Source organism: Ranitomeya variabilis, chromosome 1 (assembly GCF_051348905.1).
Source record: "Ranitomeya variabilis isolate aRanVar5 chromosome 1, aRanVar5.hap1, whole genome shotgun sequence".
Lineage (NCBI taxonomy): Eukaryota > Metazoa > Chordata > Amphibia > Anura > Dendrobatidae > Ranitomeya > Ranitomeya variabilis.
Window position 1 is genome coordinate 625403891 of NC_135232.1, and position 18388 is coordinate 625422278.

Sequence of the window (18388 nt, forward strand, 5' to 3'; positions counted from 1 at the left end):
ATGATAAATGTTCCCTCTGAGGTTTCAAATGTGTGGATCTGGTTGCAATTCATAATTGTTTTACACATTGCACAAATATTTCATGGGGAAAAAACACTGTGCTGGCTATGTTTAGTATTACAAATTTTGTGGGGGGGCTATTTTGTTTGCTAAAATATGCATTTTTTTAAACGAACCTCGGTTGGAGTGGAATTAGTTCCCTCACAACCTTATCTCCCTGTAGCAATTAGCAATGTTGTTTTACAATTATTTTTAGAAATCTACAATGGCTATATTATGTTATAATTGATATGTTAAATAAATTATTATTCTTTTCTGCACTGTTTGTTACCTCAGTTGATAGAAGAAATTCCCTCAGTATATCTTCCACTTTTGTGTGTGTTTTTTTTTAGATTGCCTGGATAGTATCCCTTTTGCGCACATGTTTTAATAATGATTTTTCATAATAATCCTCTTTTTAAGTGCATTTTTTTTAACCACATGAATTGTCCCTTCGGGATATTTTCAAGCCTTACTGTTAAGTGGTAGCTATCCATCCAAATATAGCTATTTCCATCAGTTGGTTTGTTATATGTTTTAGGAGCTTTAGTATTGTCACCAATAAATACTATAATGTCTAAAAAATTAATCAATATATTACTAGTGGTTGAAGTAAAATATGAATTAAAATAATTTTTATTTATACAATTTAAAATTGATTTAATACATCTTGACCTCTAGACCAAATAAAACAAATATCATCTATAAAATGTTTCCAGAGGACCAGATTCGCTCTAACCCCCACGCGGTTTTCCCATTGAGGTCCTCTCTTCTGATCACATAGCCCACAGTCTGCCTATCTGCCCACGTATAGATTGGCAAAACTTGGTACCAATTTTGTCCCCATAGCAGTACCCCACGTCTGAAAATAAAACTGATTGGCAAATTTAAAATAATTGTGAGTTAAGATAAACTTAATAGCCTTTTTAATAAAAATATTTTTGTTCAAAGGTATTTGTAAATGTTTCACATCCTTTTTCATTAGTGAAAAAGCGAAAAATAATTATTTATGTGAATGTATTAACACCATGAAGTCCAACATTCTGTGCCATTCCTTTCATATTGTGTGAGGTTTTATTTTTATGTTATAGGGTTCCAAATCCCTAGTATAGAAAGAGATGTCAATGATAAAAATCTCTCTGTAACTACCAATAGGGGGAGCTCAAGAGATGAGTGCAAACAGTGATAACACAGCTACACAGTATAAGCGACCAAATGATTGCAGGTTCAATGGCACCAAAAATAGGGCAACTAAAACAACAATGAAGAAGTTACATTTTTTTCCATTTTTCACCATAGAATTTTTTTTCAGTTTTTCTGTACATTTCATGATAGAATGAATGATGTTCAAATACAAGACCTGTATTTGCCAATGGATCAATTATAGTATTGGCTCTTGGAGCAAGAAGAGTGAAAAACTAAAATGCAAAAATATATTAAAAAAATTGTATTTTTAAAGGGAATCTGTCAGCATTTTTTTTCTATGTGATCTGACAGCAGCATGATATAAGGGCTAAAACTCTGATTCCAGCAATGTTTCACTTAGTTTACTGGATGCAGCAGTTATGATGCAATCACTATTTTCTCTGCTGCAGATCCAGCAGTTCTCTGAATGCTGATCTCTGTATAACCCCGCCCACACCACTGATTGGCAGCTTTTTGTATACATTGTATAGTGACAAAATTCTGCTAATTAGTGCTGGGGGTGTGGCTGGACCAGGAGACACGGGGCACCTAGTCCGGTAGTAATAATCACCTGGTTATAAAATACTAATTTTATTGAAATGGCAAAACACAGTCTAGTAAGTGACACATTGCTGGAATCAGACTCTCAGCCCCTACTTCATGCTGCCCTCAGATTACATAGCAAAAAACGTTGACATATTCTCTTTAAATAACTTTGTTTTTTATGTCTTAGGTTCTAGTTTAACCCAAAATTCAGCTGCTTCCCTATTTGTTTTGTCTGCAACATGACATTTTTCCCTACTGCTCATTTTAATTTCAGACTAATGTAGAAAACAAATTATAATTTACCGTATACTGACATTTTCCTTAGATTTAACCAAGTACTGGAGCAGTTCTGTATCTTATTCATTTACATATACTTGTCTAAAATTGAATGAAAACCATTTTACAATCTGAATTTTAAGACATTTTACACATTTTAGGAGACAATTCTGCTTATTGAAGATAACTGTGAAGTCTAAATAACTTATCCTTTTACATTTTGTGCACTTTTTTGCTTCTCCTTTAGTTAGTTTTTTAGCTGTTTTTATGTCTGATATAGCCTGGACTGTATAATTTTGTATTTGAGATGTTATCTGTATCATATTTATATTGTGGACCACGGTCATTAATTTTTTCTTTACATCTATAATTTTTTTTTGTGTGATGATCCTAACCCACTGAACATTATACCAGCAGCTAAATTATATTTTACTTCATTTCATAGGCATTAATGTGGCCGCAAATCAGCAGAATTATTGTCACTTGTTAGATCATTACAATCATTACATAACAATGAGAGATGAAATCTCTGGAAAGTGTGATGACTGAGAGCGTGGAGATGGAAATCTGGTTTATTTAGTAATTGTGGCTCTTGAGAATATACGATTATAGGCTTTAGGTGTCACAGAGCTCTATGATCATTGTTTTCTAAATTGGACCTTTTGGGAGTCTGACATAACTATTACAGTAAAGTGGGTCTATTCATGGTCACTTCGTAACTCTAAATAGGGTTTTCATGGACAGGCTTTGCGCTAGCTACTCCAACTATGAGGTCAAAGAGAGAGCCATGACCTTCACAGCCCCCCCTGGGTTGAATCCTTGGAGTTGCTGCTGGCCTCTGGAACAGGCTTGCAGGAATGGTTAGGTCGCTAACTAACAACCTGAAGGTACTAACAAGGAACATAGTCATTAGTCAAAAGAATAGTTAGTACATGGGCCAAGGTCTGAAACAGGACAAAACTCCTAGAACTATAGTAGCAAAGCACAAAGCACAGAGGTATGGCCCAGATTAAGAAGTATTTATAACTGGCAATGAGACAGGGACTCATGGTCTTATATGTAGTGAGTAGCCCTACTGAAGGTTCACAGAAGGAAATAATTAAGAACAAAACCAAGGAATTAACCCCTAAACCCCCTGCCCTGGGATGGCATCACAAAGTCCCAGGGAATTACACAGGCCCCTGTGCTGCCTGCTGTGAAGGTGCGGTGCCACATGACAACTGAAGGAAACAGAGGGGGAAGGTACCAACACAGATGTTACAATTATTTACTTTACAGAATATTATAATCTTACTATAGGAATGCGTATATGGTACAATCTTTTAAAATTATTTCAGTAGATTTGAATTACTATTATATGTAGTACTTTATTGTTATTATAGTGAACTTTTCAGGTTGATTTTACAACTAAGTGATATGGCTGTACAGGCCTAAGTACATTGATAAAATGATAGCCATTTTGTAGTAATCTGATGTACCCATGCTGAAAGATCAATCTTTGATGCTATATTTAGATTCGCCTGGAAATGCATAGGGGGCATGTCTATGATCTCTAAGTGCATCAACATGCCCCCAAAGAACTAACAGCCTAATTTTCATGTTGCTTCAAAGCTTAACTTCTCAGCACTAGAACACTAGATTACTACAAGACATATATCATTTTTATTGCTTTACTGCTATGTCATTCATTCTAAAAGTATTACCGTCAGGACAGGTTACTTTAATTTGCAGAAAAATCTTATTTCTCTGAGTCGGTTTTAAACCTGAACCATGCATGATTCAGAGCTATGGGCATGGTGCCAGTGAAGGGGTGCACAGAGACTTTTTCTTTCTGGACTATAGAGCTGCAGGCACTCCGTGTTCCATATGGTGTCCTTACACTGTGCATGTTAATACAGAGAATTCTGTCTGCACAGCACCAAAAAATGGTCCCATAAACTTTTATGTTTGGACACTTATGATCATAGTCCGAACACTAACTGGATGCATTTTCTTGAACTTTTTGCTGTGTCCTGAGGACATTTTGGAGTTTATTGTGCATTACATTAATAATATTTCTACGCTCTCTGGATTGTGTTTCTACTGTGATGTTTACAAGCACCATAAAAGACATAAAACCAGTGGACTTTGTATAAAATGCCTTTTGCTTATTTTCCCATTATTAAAAAATATATAATTTTAGTGTATTTTCAGAAACTTTTCTGGATAGACTCATAGTAGGAAAATTTGTTTTCTCACATGCTTTGAGAGAGTATAGATACAAGTGAGTGGGGATACGGCAAAAATCAAGGCTGCCATTTATAGGTATTTATAGGCATTAACAATTCAAACGAAAAAATGTTTAATTTTTCCAACTTAATTTCTTTATCTCTATTGTGTGCTTGCAATTTACAGTCGTAGCCAAAAGGTTTGAGATCGACACAAATTTTGTTTTTCACAAAACTTGCTGCTTTAGTGTTTTTAGATCAATTAGGTGTTTTTATGGTAACTGTAGTAGAAATATAAGATTTCATAAGTTTTTACACTTTTATTGACAAATCCATCAGGTTTATGCAAAGTCTGAATGTTTACAGTGTTGACCCTTATTTTCAAGACTTCTTCCCTTTGCCCTGGCAAATTTTCACTAATGACCACTCATTTGTTTCAAATCATTTCTTGGAGTTTATCCCAATATCTGTGTTTTTGTTTGTTCAGATTAAGATCTTTTGAGTTTCTTGGCCATGCATCCAAAATTTCCATGTCTCGTTCAACTAGACACTTAGTTATCGATTTTGTCTTGTGACATGGTCTCTATCATGCTGGAAAAAGCATTGTAATAGTGAACCCATATAATAATAGTGCCATAATTGTGCCTCTATAAAGTAATAGTGTCCTCCTCATGACTCCACATAGTAATAGTGCCCCCACTGTACCTCCATATAGTAACAATGTCCACAGTACTATCCCTATAGTGCCTACATTTAGTGAAAGTGCTCCATTCTGACCCTCCACATAGTAATAGTTCCCCCATTGTGTCTTTATACTGTAAGTTTGCCTCCATATGCCTCTTCTATAATTCTATAGTAGTGCCACCTGTATAATTATGCTTTGTGACTCCACATAAAAGTATATATGTGTATTTATGTCCTTTACTTCCTCCTTTTCTGTGCCCTGGCAATAAAAATAAAAAATCTTAAGCTCACCTCAACTCTCTCTCATGATGAACAGCATGTGATGTGATCACATGAAGTCATTGCATTGCCTGGCGTAAGAGGAGTGTCTCCAACCTCTACCAGTCTGCAGGCTCGATGCATCTTGCGACTGCCAGAGTTATTGACAGAGCAGGGAGCCAATGGTTCTTCGTTCTGCCACTGCTTGTAATGGCATCTATTTAATATAAAGACATGGATACTGTTAAAAGTGATGCAGACCCAGCTGGCACACTGCCAGATTGGCCCTTATATTATATGCCATTATTGCTAAATGAAAAACGGAAAAAAAGAGAAGTGCACCTTGTGCAAATCATATAGGACAAATGGAGACCTAGAGATGGTAATATACTCAACTGAGTAAGTCATGCATCTCAGGCTCAAAACTGAGCCAGGTAGGATGTAAGCTGTGGTCAGCTGCTGCTCCACATGCTGGATCCTGCTGGGAATCCAGAAATTTAATTGACAAATGAAGGATGAGGGTGGTTGAAATAGCCCTGCCAAGGATTTAATATATGAAACCACTAAGGTGACTATTTAAAAGTTTATTGGCTTGCTATGCGTTTTGGAGCTGTTTCAGCTCCTTCAGGATTTTTTGCCTGAAGAAGGAGCTGGAACAGCCCCCGAAACGCATAGCAAGCCAATAAACTTTTAGATAGTCATCACCTTAGTTGTTTCATATATTAAACTAGCTGTTTCCAGCCAGCTAACGCTCGGCATGCTCATTGCTATCTAATTAACGCTGCTGGAGATTAAACTAAAGTAAATAATGACTACATTCTATAGCGCTTACGCAGGTGGTAAATTATCTTAAAATGAAGTTAATAACAATAATAATCATTAAAATTCTGAATAATACTAGTAACCGATCCTACGATTTAGTCAATATTGTTGTGGTCCATCAGCTACTGCATCGTTGTCCGGATTTTCCTGCGGCCTGTGAGATGGACCTGGTGACTCTTCTTGGCTCATTTTGTTTGGGAGAATGCGGATGCAATTAAATGTACGTTTACCTTGGCTGAAGTGGTTTAATTACATAGAAAGGAAGTGCTGCGTGCGGTAATGTGGGGGGGCGGAGCCTCGTGTGGTAATGTGTGAGGACGGAGCCTCATGTGGTAATGTGTGGGGATGCAGCCTCGTGTGGTAATGTGTGAGGACAGAGCCTCGTGTGGTAATGTTGGGGGTGGAGCCTCGTGTGGTAATGTGTGAGGATGGAGCCTCGTGTGGTAATGTGTGGGGACGGAGCCTCGTGTGGTAATGTGGGGGGACGGACTGTCATGTGGTAATGTGGGGGAACAGAGCCTCATGTGGTAATGTGTGGGGACAGAGCCTCGAATGGTAATGTGTGGGGACGAAGCTTTGTGTGGTAATGTGGAGGGACGGAGCCTTGTGTGTTAATGTGTGGGGATGGAGCCTCGTGTGGTAATGTGTGGGGACGGAGCGTCGTGTGGTAATGTGTGGGGACGGAGCCTCGTGTGGTAATGTTGTGGGGCGGGATTATGTGTGGTAATGTGGGGTGGCGGGGTTATGTGTGGTAATGTGGTGGGGGGCGAAATTATGTGTGGTGATGTGGGGGGTGGGATTATGTGTGGTAATGTGGGAGGGGGCGAAATTATGTGTGGTGATGTGGGGGGCGGGATTATGTGTGGTAATGTGGTGGGGGGGCGGGATTATGTGTGGTAATGTGGGGGGGCGGGATTATCTGTGGTAATGTGGTGGGGGCGGGATTATGTGGTGGGGGGTGGGATTATGTGTGGTGATGTGGTGGGGGCGGGATTATCTGTGGTAATGTGGTGGGGCGCGGGATTATCTGTGGCAATGTGGTGGGGGACGGGATTATCTGTGGTAATGTGGTGGGGGGCGGGATTATGTGTGGTAATGTGGTGGAGGGGCGGAATTATGTGTGGTAATGTGGTGGGGGGCGGGATTATGTGTAGTGGGGGTGGAATTATGTGTGGTAATGTGGTGGGGGGCGGGATTATGTGTGGTAATGTGGTGGAGGGGCGGGATTATGTGTGGTAATGTGGTGGGGGGCGGGATTATGTGTGGTGATGTGGTGGGGGCGGGATTATGTGGTAATATGGTGGGGGGTGGGATTATGTGTGGTAATGTGGTGGGGCGGGATTATCTGTGGTAATGTGGTGGGGGGCGGGATTATGTGTAGTGATGTGGGGGGCGGGATTATGTGTGGTGATGTGGTGGGAGGGCGGGATCATGTGTGGTAATGGGGTGGGATTATGTGTGGTGATGTGTTAGGCGGGGGGATTGTGTATGATGATGTGGTGCGGATTGTGTGTGGTAATGTGGGGGGCTGGGATTGTGTGTGGTAATGTGGTAGGGGGCGGGATTATGTGTGGTGATGTGGTGGGGGGCGGGATTATGTGTGATGATGTGGGGGCGGGATTATGTGTGATGAAGTGGTGGGGGCGGGATTATGTGTGGTAATGTGGTGGGGGGGCGGGATTATGTGTGGTAATGTGGTGGGGGCGGGATTATCTGTGGTAATGTGGTGGGGGGCGAGATTATGTGTAGTGATGTGGGGGGCGGGATTATGTGTGGTGATGTGGTGGGGGGATCATGTGTGGTAATGGGGTGGGGGTTGGGATTATGTGTGGTGATGTGGTAGGCAGGCGGGATTGTGTATGGTGAATTGGTGCGGATTGTGTGTGGTAATGTGGGGGGCGGGATTGTGTGTGGTAATGTGGTGGGGGCGGGATTATGTGTAGTGATGTGGTAGGGGCGGAGCTACTGTGCAGGGGGCGGGATTAGCGAGTAATCACGATGCCTCTTATATATATAGATACTCGGCAGGGCTTTTTGAACCACCCTCATCCTCCATTTGTTGATTATTGCTAAATGGGCAGTCTGGCCCTCAATGCTATACTGTTCAGTCAAGTAATAAAAGGAGTGAGAGGCATTTGGATGGTAGATGAGGAACTAAGGAAGGAATCAGACACAACAATCCAACATTAAAATCCAGTTTGTTCACAAGACATTAAAAACAAGGTTCCAAGGAAATCGCATAAAACCTGACGCATTTCTGGCGCAGCACAGGGGCTCTTAGTCATAGGATAAAGGTTTGGAATACACACAGGATATATAGGATATATATGCCGGTAAATGCAAGTCACATGTAAAGGAATGATAATTGCATTTAGAAACAGCAGCTGTGTCCTGCATCAAAAAAAGGGTAGGTACTGTTCTTAGTGCTGATATTAGTTATATGATCTACTATTAGCTTCCTGGTCATGCAGCCTAAATGCAATTATCATTCCTTTGCACGTGATTGGTATTTACCGGTATATATAATCTGTGTGTATTGCAAACCTACATCCTATGACTAAGGGTGCCTGCTTTGTGCCAGGAATGCATCAGGTTTTATGCGGTTTCCTTTGATACTTTTTTTTTTTAATAGCTTGTGAATAAACTGGATTTTAACGTTGGATGGTTGTGCCAAATTCCGTCCTCCCTCCTCCTCTTCATGGCTGTGCGTAACCAGCAGAAGAGGCACCCTCCATGTATATCTCCATCCTGGACATTGATTGCTTCGCAACGTGGTGAGCTCTATCCAATATCCCCTATAACCTTTTTCTCTACCTTTGGACTAGTACTTCTCTTTCCAAGGGCTCACAGTGGCTACATGGTCTGTCTCTACGAAAAATGTACTCAAATGCCTAATTATAGTTTTGGCCACACAGATATCAATGGGGTAAATTTATGAGAAACCAGTAACAGTCACTGGTGGGACAAATATCTACGGAACAAATCTAACTCGACTAATGGCTGATGGCTACAATGAGATATTCTGAAGGCCAGTGACTGCACTAATGTCTAATGATGGTTCGTAGCTTCATTGACATCTACAGGATACAATTATAGAAGTCTAGGTTTTATTCGGTGTTATTAATCCTTGATGGATACTTACATTTTTTAAGCAGAGTTGTAGCAAAAAGTCATGTTTGCTTTAATAACAAGGATAATGTCTTTATCAGTAAAGGACAGTATTCACATATAATTTAGCAAGACTTATTGTCAGGTCTTTACTGTGAATCCTTTAGGCTTCAGTTCTTTATTCTTGATTTTTATTGTGATATAACAAGAACAATGAGCCAAGTTTTGATTTTCTTATTTCCCGAAGTTCAGCTTTGGAGGGATTCCAGTACCAGGAAAACCCGGAACGTTTCTGAAGAGGAATTTTCATGGCTGCATTGAGAACCTTTATTATAACGGAGTTAATATTATTGACTTAGCCAAAAGGCGCAAACCTCAGATCTACGTTGTGGTAAGAAAGTTTTCACTGAGTTATTCCTTTTTCTATAATGTTTACAATTTTTAAGGGCCAAGCAGTTTGTTAGAGTATTCAGCATAACTTATGTCATGCAGAGTCTACTGATTGGTCGGGCTCTTCCTGGCCTGTGAGCCAATTAGATGTTTGCCCTTACTGCACAACACACTTTCCCACGCACACTTTAGGGAAAGATTCTGCAGCTACATCCCCTTCCTCTCCCTCTTCCCTCTTTTTTTTATGCTGATTTTTTTTTTTTATGGCATAGGTTGTGATGTTGCTTTTTCCCTAATAACTTATATTAGGGAACTTTACTAACTAATGTAACAATTTCATTAGCATAGCTTATGGATTTAAAGTTTCAGGTGTCAATTTGTCCAATGCTTTCGTTGGTTTGAAAATTGTAATACCAAGACGAGCCAGCTTTCACAGTGCTGGAATTTGCATTTTTGCCACCCACAAAAAAATATATTTAGTTTTTCCAGCCAAATTAATTTGTGGTGCATGGAAAAAATAGGATATAAAGCTGTAATATGTGGTTGTCACATGACTTTCAGTTGGAAAATGTAACTCTGTGGGGATCTGGAAACATCTAATGGTTTAGACCTTAAATACTAGAATTATACTGCAGCATTTCCTCAAATGTCCATACTGGGAAAGTCATGCATGGCTATGTTCACACATTGCGTTTTTGCTGCATTTTTTTCTGCAGGCAAAATCATGTTTCCTTGGCAGTAAAGAAGCTGCGGACAAAAAGCAGATTTTCTGCACCAAAAACAGAAAAACCTGATACCTGTGTTTTTTGCAGTATTTTTGCACTTAATCATTCCTTTCTATGATTTAAAAAATCACTGAAAGAAGGGACTTGCTGCAGTTTTCAAAACCGCAGGAGTTTTCCAATTCGGCCAGGGGAAAAAAAATCTGTGTGCATTAGATTTCTGCAAATTATCTCATCAGAGAGGAAGAGGAATTTGGAGCATTGCAAGGCTTAAAAGTCTCCTCACCTTTGCATGTCAGTCTTGACATGTCATTCTCCGCAAGGAGAAACATTACCCCTTGGGCATGAGGTTTCTGAAATCTCATAGCTTTTGCTGGTACTGTAAAATGCAGCTTAAAAATTGCATTAAAAAAGCAGCAAAAATATCCAGTGTGACCGTAGCCTTAGGAGATTTTTCTAATTATCAGATGACACATCGAGCTTTATTACTTTTATCAGGAGCTCAGATGTTCAGCTTTTTCGTATTATGACCTGTTTGTTTGCTGGTTGTGTTTTTCCTACAGCCATAATATAGTAAGCAATAGCCTTTATAGTTATCATTTTCATAGCTGAAAGAAAAGCATCATATTTTACATTTGTGCAGATGTAAATAATAAGAACTTTCTTCATCCTCCTCCAGAAAGCAATAAGCGACAGAAAGAACAATAGTTTGTTGAGTCTGCTCCTTCCTCCAGACTCCTGAATTATTCACAAGTGAATCCTGTACATCCTCTATGATTGAAAATACCAAAAAGATAAAAAAGAACATCTTAAGAGAGATGTGTCGGTTTAATGCCTCTGCCTTTCGTAAATCGTGATACAGCGTTGGCACTTCTGAGCCCCCACATGCTGAGCTCAGCTCCTACAAGTCATGCCAACTTACCATTCTTTTTTACTCCGGAAGTTGTAATTAAAAGTGACAGAACTTGAAACTTTGAAGCACTGAACGTCTTCACATTTCGATTAGCTGTAAAGATTGCCTGATTTCCTACTGTTTCTCATGATTGGCAGCCGTCCTGGAGAACGCAAACACTTTTCTGTACAACGTAGTGATAAGATCCCAACACATATTCACTTTCAGCTGCCAGGAATTATTTCTTTCCTGTAATAAGAAGCTGGAACTCGTCTGATTGAACATAGTTCACCTGGATCTGTCATTTCGAGGACATTGTATCATTTTCTTGCTTTTGAAGGAAATTTGCCATCCCCAAATCTAAAATATAATCATTTATACAATTATATAGGGGGCTTAACCTCTATAAAAATCATGCATGCAATAAGAATTTAACAAAATTCGTATTATATGAAAACTGTTTTACTTTATATATAAAGGAGGGGTCTTTGGTCTGCCATTGGTGTGGTCAAGAGACTCAGTGCACTGTTCTGCCCCATCAGTACACTATTCCGTCCCTTCAGTCCACCATTCCGCCCCCTCAGTGCACCGTTCCACCCCCTCAATGCACCATTCCGCCCCCTCAGTGCACAGTTCTGCCCCCAATGCACTGTTCTGCCCGCCACAGTGCACTGTTCCACCCCCACAGTGCACCGTTCCGCCGCCTCAGTGCACCATTCCGCCCCCTCAGTGAACCATTCTGCACTGTTTACACCTCCTCTTATGATGATTGACAGACATTACTTTGGAGCTCTGCTTGAATTGAATCCATTCCTCAGCTCACACTGACACTGCAAAAGCCGTGAACTCACGCAGTGTCATCGTCTGCAGATGCTTTCTTATCGCCCTCTCCTGTCTGCAGTGGCTGCTCACTGCACAGAGGATCACATAGCAGTGGTGACTTGTACAGATTGGAAAGGGAGAAGAGAGCTCTCCTGTCAGTGTCAGCCGATTGCTACTGTTTGCACACTGACACTGGATGTGCTCTTGGCAACTGCAGTGTCCATGTGCTCAGGGCTGGGGATTCAATTCAAGCAGACCTCGAATGCGAGCACCGCCAATCAACATAAAGTGTGGTGCAGAGGACTGTAATTGGGTGGGATCATGCACTGAGCCCTTGACCATCTCTTTATCTACATTAAAGATCGCTCATTAATGTACAAAATAAAACATTTTTTATATATTAGTTGAGTTCTGGTGATGACAAGGTCCCTTTAACATCATTTTTACTGAGTTTCCTAATTACACATTAGCTTATAGATTCATGCGCCGATTCATCCAGAGTGGTGTAGCCCACACTCTCGCTTAGCCTGTCTTACTGGAGTACAAGGTGTTGAATTAATTAGGAAGTGCACACCAATTAACGAATTTGATGCCTCTTCTGAGCAGCGTGCGCTTCCGTGCTCCGAACCAGAAATGCTTCTCTATGCAAGGTCGTTCAAAACGCCGGCACATGTGATGAATTCCAATATCATACAGCTAATACAAAAGTAGGAAAAAGTGCTGCTGGTGTCAATCTGTGGATCTTGTTTCTATACCAGATAGAGCACTGCTCACCTGGGGAGGTTGTCCACAGCAGGCACAAGACTGGAGAGGGTGCGTGAGTCCACTAGAGACGGCTGCTGCTCTGACCGCTGATTCCTTGGCAAATACAGCTGGAACTGGAATGAACGTTTAAGAATGAGAAAACATTTTTGGGATGTTTTGTGAGCTTCCAGTGGATGAAGAATGTCCAAAGTCAGGTAGATGAGTAGTTTATTTTTTTATTGTATTACACGTTTTCGAGTTGAAACACGTAATATAAAAAATATCTTCATCTACCGGACTTTGGACATCCCTCATCCTCTGGCAGCACTTGGAATATCCCAATATCTTGCCATTTTTTTTCGTTGTGACTGCAGACTTGGCAGTCCTTACATCGTGCACTGCACGATGTGATCATTCTCCAGTGCTGGCATCGGGAGTAACAGGTGCGTGACCACAAGTATGTGAGTTGCATACATGCGGTCACATGCCACCTAGACATGTGACGTCTCACTCAAAGCAAGTGTATTGAGCAAGGCTGTATACAGTCTAATCGGAATGTGGCTGGAAGTACGAAAATTGCATACTTGTGGTCACATAACTTCAGGCACCAAAGAATGATCACAGCGTGCACTGTGCACGATGTGAAGATTCACAAGTCTACAGTTACATGGAGTGACTGCAGACTTGTAGTCTGAGGTTGCACAACCTCTATACAGCATTGCTTCTAGTGGAGAGTAATTTTTAAATGCAGTGGCATGTAGATACACCATATATTAGCGCATGGTAAACCTAACCCTATGTAAATCAGAGCCAAAAGGACCTGTGTGTCATTTTACTGGCCCGTTTGTGTGCATGGAACCTAATGTTGCATATTGCATAGAGAATGCGTACTAGTGTTATTAGGACTCTTCACAGCTCCCTTTACTTATGGTGAACAAATAGAATGTACACAGGTGGCATCAAATCTAGATTGGTTAGAAGATATTACATCCCATATTCTTGAGACCCAGGGTACACAAACACATTGGAAGGGTTGGTAGCTCTCCCGCTGCTTGTTACTACCCATTACATTATAAGGTAAGGGAGCAAAAGTGCAGTGGTGAAGCAGTCTGAGAAAGCAATGTGTATTCAGTACTCATCCTTTATTCCAGTACGATGCCTATAGTGGTTCCACTGCCTCTAAAGAGAACGCTTTGCAGTTCCATTTAGTGTGCCACTAGTGCATGTAGTACAATTATACCTTTATGGTAGTGCCTAAATCTCACCATTGCTTGAGCGGTGAGATAAGTATGTTACATGCCTCTAAGGAGCATCTTTAGAATGGCGTGAACCATTCATGGAGAGATTTTGCTAGTAGAGGCCATGAATGTCGTCATCTGCAGGGTAGTTGACCCTTTGCCCCACTTTTTGCTCTTTTTACCCAACCACACCAATATTGTTTTGAAGCCAATTAGAAATATTTTTTAACTCTCTAAACCATCAAACAATGTGACAGCATGACACATTTTCTTGTTTTCTAATCCCTTGACACCTAGTTGTGCAACTTGAAAATAATTTAGAAAAGATTTTAAGTAAAAATAACACTTTTGTTTGATGAAGATTTCACTTTTGTTCACGCCTTTACCCCATTTAGTAACCTACGAGCACACAAGCCCCTTATGTGAAGAATTCTCCCACCAGTCCATTACTAGATGCAAATCATCTTGGGTTTCAGGTAACTGCATTTTTCATGAATGTATCCAATTTTTGTATTTTCTAGGGTAATATAACATTTTCCTGCTCGGAGCCCCACATTGTTCCTGTGACCTTCCTAAGCTCCAGCACGAGTTACCTGTTATTACCAGGCATTGCACAAATGGATGACCTCTCTGTGAGCTTCCAAGTCCGCACATGGAATAGTGATGGTCTCCTGCTTTCTTCTAAACTTTCTGGAGATTCTGGTGTTCTTATACTTCAGCTGTTTTCAGGAAAATTACTTCTAATGATTCAGAAGGAGATGGTGAATATCCAGTCCATAAGCACAGGTAATGTCTTCAAATCTAATCATGGTGCTTATCTTTTTCTAAAGTCTACGAGTTGTGGAAGCTTCTACTCGAAGATACCTTAAATCTTTGGACTTATGCAGAGTGCTCTTCACGTTGACCTAATGATTGTATTAAAATACATGTCATCTCTTGACCATCATATTTTTTATGCTTCTGTCACAACGAGAACCATATTCAACTGGTCTCCAGTTAAGACTTAGGATGAATAACCACTGATCATCTTATTTTCAGTGTCCATGCAGAGCGTGCCCAGCTGCAGTACTGTTTCGGTGGTATACAATTTATGACAATCACTAGCCATGTTATTTAAAGGGAACTTATCAGGTCCCCCATACCCTCCAATCCTGCAGCACTCAGCTATGTGTGAATAAGCTCACTCCATAACCAGCCCCACATAACATTGTTCAGTTAAATGAATAGTTTAAAAAAGCATTAATAGACTCTGCTTTCCCTATGCTAATGAGGACTTTGACTAGTTGATGGGGCGTTAGTTCTCCAGGCCTGTGGGCGTTATCACAGCTCATGGAGATCTCGCACATGTGCCCCGCTCAATCATACAATTCCCACCTTCAGAGGCACGCACTGTGAATGTACGGGAAGTTTAGAATATAGCTTCCGGTCATGCCCTGTGCGCACCTCTAAAGCCAGGAGGCATACACCCGGCTACATTGCTACAGTTCTAGCAATGCTCTAAATGCTGATCTGTTTGACCATGCCCACAAAACTGATTGGTAGTTTTATGTGTACACTGTACATTGAAAGAAAGCTGCCAATCGGTGGTGGGGGCGTGGTTAAATGGAGCAGTTGACTAGGAGGCATGAGACACTAATTTCCTTGTGATAAAATACTGATTTTATTGAAACTGCAACACCCAACCCAGAAAGTCTCACATCACTAGAATCAAGGTCGCTGCCAATACATCATGCTATTCTTAGATTACTGAGTAAAATTTGCTGACAGATTCCCTTTAAGAGGGAGTTGGTCCATTTTATTCTGTCATTGAGTGTTCCTTAAGTGGATAAGGAAACTTTCATCTTAACACTGTAACATCTCTAACCTTCAGTAAGAAGTAATTTGATGCTTAATGTAAAAGCTTTGATCTCTCTACAGTCACTGTTACAATATGGCTTCTATGTTATAGCAGCCTCTAGCTTTGACACTTTTCTCATTTCGGTGTCAGAATTCACCCTTTACTTTACTTTAATCTTTGATGTTTTGACATTGATTCGACATTATCATCTCTAGTGGTTAGGTATTCCATAATTGACTGGTTTTTTTTTACTGTAAAGAACTCTTTCCTAGAATTATACCCTTTTTATATCCTTGAACCCTTTGCTGACCTTGGAGATATGTTTATGTCATAATAGTATAATTGTCTCTTTTTTAGTTTTTCCTTATATTATAAGCGTTTCTTACATTAGTTTTATACGCATATTTCTCTAAGGTCTAAAAGTGCGGAAACGTTAAAGGGCATTATTGTAAGAAATGGTTCTCTACAGTAAATCCAGTGAAATTGTGGAATACTAAGCTCCTATAGACAGTAATCACAAAACAATGTCAGAGCATCAAGGAATATAGAATGATGTTGTATACATTAGAAAATGTCAAGGTGTGTGTCAGTCATTGTAGAAAGCATATTGCAATATTCCCTGCAGAAAGACTATAGATATTTTCACTCGACATATTTTCATGTAGATTTCATTAAAAATAACCCAAGAAACAGCAAATAAACACAATACAAAAGCACTAAGGCAACACTACACAAAAGGACCAAATAGACAAAAAAAGGACCAAAGAATATCAACACTAAGGGACCAAAGAAAAATAACACTAAAGGACCAAAGACAAATGACACTAAAGGACCAAAGAAAAATGACACTAAAGGACCACAAAAAAACAACACTAAAGGATCTAAGAAACACAACACATAAAGACAAAAGAAATACAACACAAAAAACATATGATAACTGCATACAGAACCAGGCTTTTGCGCTCTTTTTCACAGGCCTAGCATCATCGGTCATATATCCACATTGCACATGATACAGTTTATTTTTCACTGTTGAGATGTAAAATTCATGAAAATATTTTACTGAATAAATATACTTTAGTGGTGACATTTCTGGTCTTCTTCAGTAGAATATGCAATTAGTCTTTTCAGAGAATAATTGACGAAGAGGACAGAAACTGTATCACAATTTTTTAGGATTGCTACATCCAATAGGTGCCACTAGATTTCCAGTCCTCTAACTATCTGAAGAGGCTAGTTTCATATTTAAATTTCCAGAGACGCATTGTGTGGCCTTCTTGTGCTGACTTTTCCCCTTAAATGGCCTGTCAGAGACTCTCACCCAGACCATCTGCTTTGCACTGATGAAGGGCAAACAACCAGAAGCATATGTCCACAAATGAAGTGTCCAGTTTGACTTTTATGCTAAGTTATGTTGAAAGGATACTTAAAGGAAACCTGCCAGGTGCCCTGTGCCCCCAGGTTCACCAGCAGTTGTGTCTACATAGCTAAATCCCCTGCCTAACAGTCTCTTTATTGCATTACGCACATAAACAGATCTTTAGAAAAAGTATTTTAAAAGTCTGTTTATGACATGTTAATGAGGCCTTTGACTAGTCGAAGAGGTGTTAATGAAGAAGACTTCCAATCATGCACAGTGTTCCCAGCTTCAGAGGATCAATGCAGTGAGGGAAGGAAGCCGCTCATATGTGCGAGGTATGTGTAGCACTGGCAATGACGACGGGTCTTGTATCTCATGCTATCGTCCAGAACCACCAGAAGATGTGTCTACATAGCTATATATTCATAGATAAATAAAAAGTTGCTATTGACATTTAGGATTGCTATCCCCAATAGGTGGCACCAGAGTTCAAACCCTCTTTTTCTCTGAGGAGGCTATTTGCATATTTAAATTCCCAGAGGAACACTGCATGGCCTATTAAGGTACCGTCACACTAAGTGACGCTGCAGCGATACAGACAACGATGCCGATCGCTGCAGCGTCGCTGTTTGGTCGCTGGAGAGCTGTCACACAGACTGCTCTCCAGCGACCAACGATGCCGAGGTCCCTGGGTAACCAGGGTAAACATCGGGTTGCTAAGCGCAGGGCCGTGCTTAGTAACCCGATGTTTACCCTGGTTACCAGTGTAAAATGTAAAAAAACAGTACATACTCGCCTTCGCGTCCCCCGGCGTCTGCTTCCTGCACTGACTGAGTGCCGGCCCTAACAGCAGAGCGGTGACGTCACCGCTGTGCTGTGCTTTCACTTACGGCTGGCGCTCAGTCAGTGCAGGAAGCGGACAGCGAGGGACGTGTGACAGACATCAGAAGGTGAGTATGTACTGTTTGTTTTTTTACATTTTACACTGGTAACCAGGGTAAACATCAGGTTACTAAGCGCGACCCTGCGCTTAGTAACCCGATATTTACCCTGGTTACCATTGTAAAACATCGCTGGTATCGTTGCTTTTGCTGTCAAACACGACGATACACGCCGGTCTGACGACCAAATAAAGTTCTGAACTTTAATCAACGACCAGCGATATCACAGCAGGATCCTGATCGCTGCTGCGTGTCAAACACAACAATATCGCTAGCCAGGACGCTGCAACGTCACGGATCGCTAGCGATATCGTTTA

At 40.6% G+C, this 18388-nt stretch overlaps 1 protein-coding gene across 2 annotated transcripts in view; it reads left to right on the plus strand.

The window, feature by feature from the left end:
* Positions 1-18388, plus strand: part of LOC143773326 (contactin-associated protein-like 5) — a 484664-nt gene that overhangs the window by 262633 nt on the left and 203643 nt on the right. For both annotated transcript variants that reach the window (XM_077260812.1, XM_077260804.1), the window contains exons 7-8: positions 9373-9516; positions 14455-14719. In XM_077260812.1, the coding sequence (XP_077116927.1) occupies positions 9373-9516; positions 14455-14719 (409 nt within the window). The remainder of the gene's footprint in view (positions 1-9372; positions 9517-14454; positions 14720-18388) is intronic.